Source organism: Phalaenopsis equestris, unplaced genomic scaffold, assembly GCF_001263595.1.
Source record: "Phalaenopsis equestris unplaced genomic scaffold, ASM126359v1 Scaffold000600, whole genome shotgun sequence".
NCBI classification, from domain to species: domain Eukaryota; kingdom Viridiplantae; phylum Streptophyta; class Magnoliopsida; order Asparagales; family Orchidaceae; genus Phalaenopsis; species Phalaenopsis equestris.
Genome location: NW_018165040.1, coordinates 1,276,865 through 1,278,824, shown reverse-complemented (window position 1 = coordinate 1,278,824; position 1,960 = coordinate 1,276,865). Strand labels below are relative to the sequence as shown.

Sequence of the window (1,960 nt, the reverse complement as noted above, 5' to 3'; positions counted from 1 at the left end):
CATTCACCATAACAAACACAACTTTGACAGAGTTAAATTACTAGAAATATTAGAAGCAAACACACTTAAAAGTTCATTATTGAGCTCATTACATATCCCGAAAAACAAAGTTGACCTAAATACTCTTATTAGAGAAGTTCCTAATCAAATATTCTTCAACAATCTTCTTCTCCATCCTCAATTCATTCATATTCAAGGTGCCAAAAGACTGCGCAATAAGAGAATAATTTTAGAGATTAGATATTAACGAAAATGTGCGCGAATCTTAAAGTACAAGGCACATATCCTTAAAACTATAATATATATATATATATATATATATAAATAAAGGAATGGCCAGAGCTATTATACTGGACTCTAGCCACCCCAAATGTGTCTAACAATTTGAGTGTCATCTTCTTGAGGCCAATTGTGTCAGAGGGGATTCGAACTTCAGACCTAAGGAGTCTTATACCGTTGATGTCAACCAACCGACCCAGCCCAATCGCTTCGAACTGGCTTGTTGAGCCGATTTTAAGTCATACATGAATAGGCTTGAAATAGTCTTGTAGTATTTTTTATTTATAAAAATAATATATAATGCTAGGTAAAATTGAATATAAAACTCACGAGCCAGTTTAGAGCTGGAACAGATCCAACTAACTCAATTTTAGGATGTTAGTTTCTATTTTGAGCCAAACCGAGTTAATTCCTAGTTGAAACGGGTCCAAATAACTCAGGTTGAGCCGGCTCATTACTCAGGTTGAGCCGGCTCATTCTGAATTCGAGTCGGATCGCACTTGATTCAATTTTGAGCCAAGTCGGCTCGAAATTGAATATAATGAGCCACAAGTCAATTTCGAGCCGCAATAAATTTATTCGAACTAATTTCAAGCCGGCTAGAAATTGAATCATTAACATCCCTAGATACGGATGACAGTATGTATGGATTGGGATGTTTACGCGGGTGTACACATAATATGCACCCTGAATATACTTCAAAATATACCCAATTTTCTCCTCAAATTCAGCCTTTTCACCCTTACCGGCTGCAGTCGACGGAGGGGGAGATGGTGACGTTGCCAGTGACTCCACAGGCACGTGGGAGGGCAGCGGCACGTGCGACATTTACAACCGGTAAGCGAGAGGCAATGCCCTTAAGACACCTGCATACTGTTGCTTGATCCGGCCCGGTAAGAACGGTGCGGGACAAAGCAACCACAGCACCACAGCACGGGCCATAAGGTTCCCGAGCCAGGCCGGCTAGATACGCCAAGCACGGGCTTACCATAAGGCCAACTTCGCTACATGATAGCATCTCCTGGGCCTTAACACTAGGCCGAGCAACTGAGAATAGTAGAAAGAAGATCAGGAAACGAGCCATTGAAATAATTCGAATATTACTCAACCTCCGAAAATATAACTTACATAGTGGTTATACTATATCTATTTATATATATGTGTATGGAATGATGAAGATAGGGGGGGACTATGGGAGCACGTTAGCTGCATGGGTGCACGTTACGTGCATGGGAGAAAATCATAACAAAGGTGTGGATTATTTTTAGGTGAGAGAAATGTTAGTAGGTAAATGTTTGTTTTATTTTTAATTATTGGCATATTAATTGGTATCTTTAAATTAAAACCACGACTATTCTCAACATCACATATAGGGGTGTAAACGAGCCGAGCACGATACTCGTTTATATTTCGAGCTCAAACAGTGTGTTCGTGATCAGCTCGTTTTAACAACTCTAATCACTTAGCCATAAAAAGTTAAGGATTGAGGCAAAATTTAAAATTTCATTTGAATCTAATTTTATAATTTTTATTAATCTAACAGGTTAAGAGGAAGAAGTTGAATCTAAATTAATAATTTTTATTCTATTTTCTTCATTAATAGTTTTAATTGATTATAAATCTTTGTAGCCTTGCAGTCAATTAAATTTTTTAAAAGTACTACTCCTCAAAGATATATATA

At 37.7% G+C, this 1,960-nt stretch overlaps 1 protein-coding gene across 1 annotated transcript; it reads right to left on the bottom strand.

Moving 5' to 3' along the window:
* On the bottom strand, nt 1–1,392 carry LOC110029710 (non-specific lipid-transfer protein D-like). The gene is made up of 2 exons (XM_020732132.1): nt 1,026–1,392; nt 1–208 (listed from the first exon to the last, which is right to left on the bottom strand). Exons 1-2 carry the CDS (start codon nt 1,361–1,363, stop codon nt 193–195), a joined length of 354 nt encoding a protein of 117 aa, XP_020587791.1. The 5' UTR covers nt 1,364–1,392; the 3' UTR covers nt 1–192.
* Between the last annotated feature and the right edge of the window lie 568 nt (nt 1,393–1,960).

Bases quoted from the DNA above. Each gene is read 5' to 3' on its own strand.
- LOC110029710 (XM_020732132.1), bottom strand. From the start codon at position 1,363: ATGGCTCGTTTCCTGATCTTCTTTCTACTATTCTCAGTTGCTCGGCCT.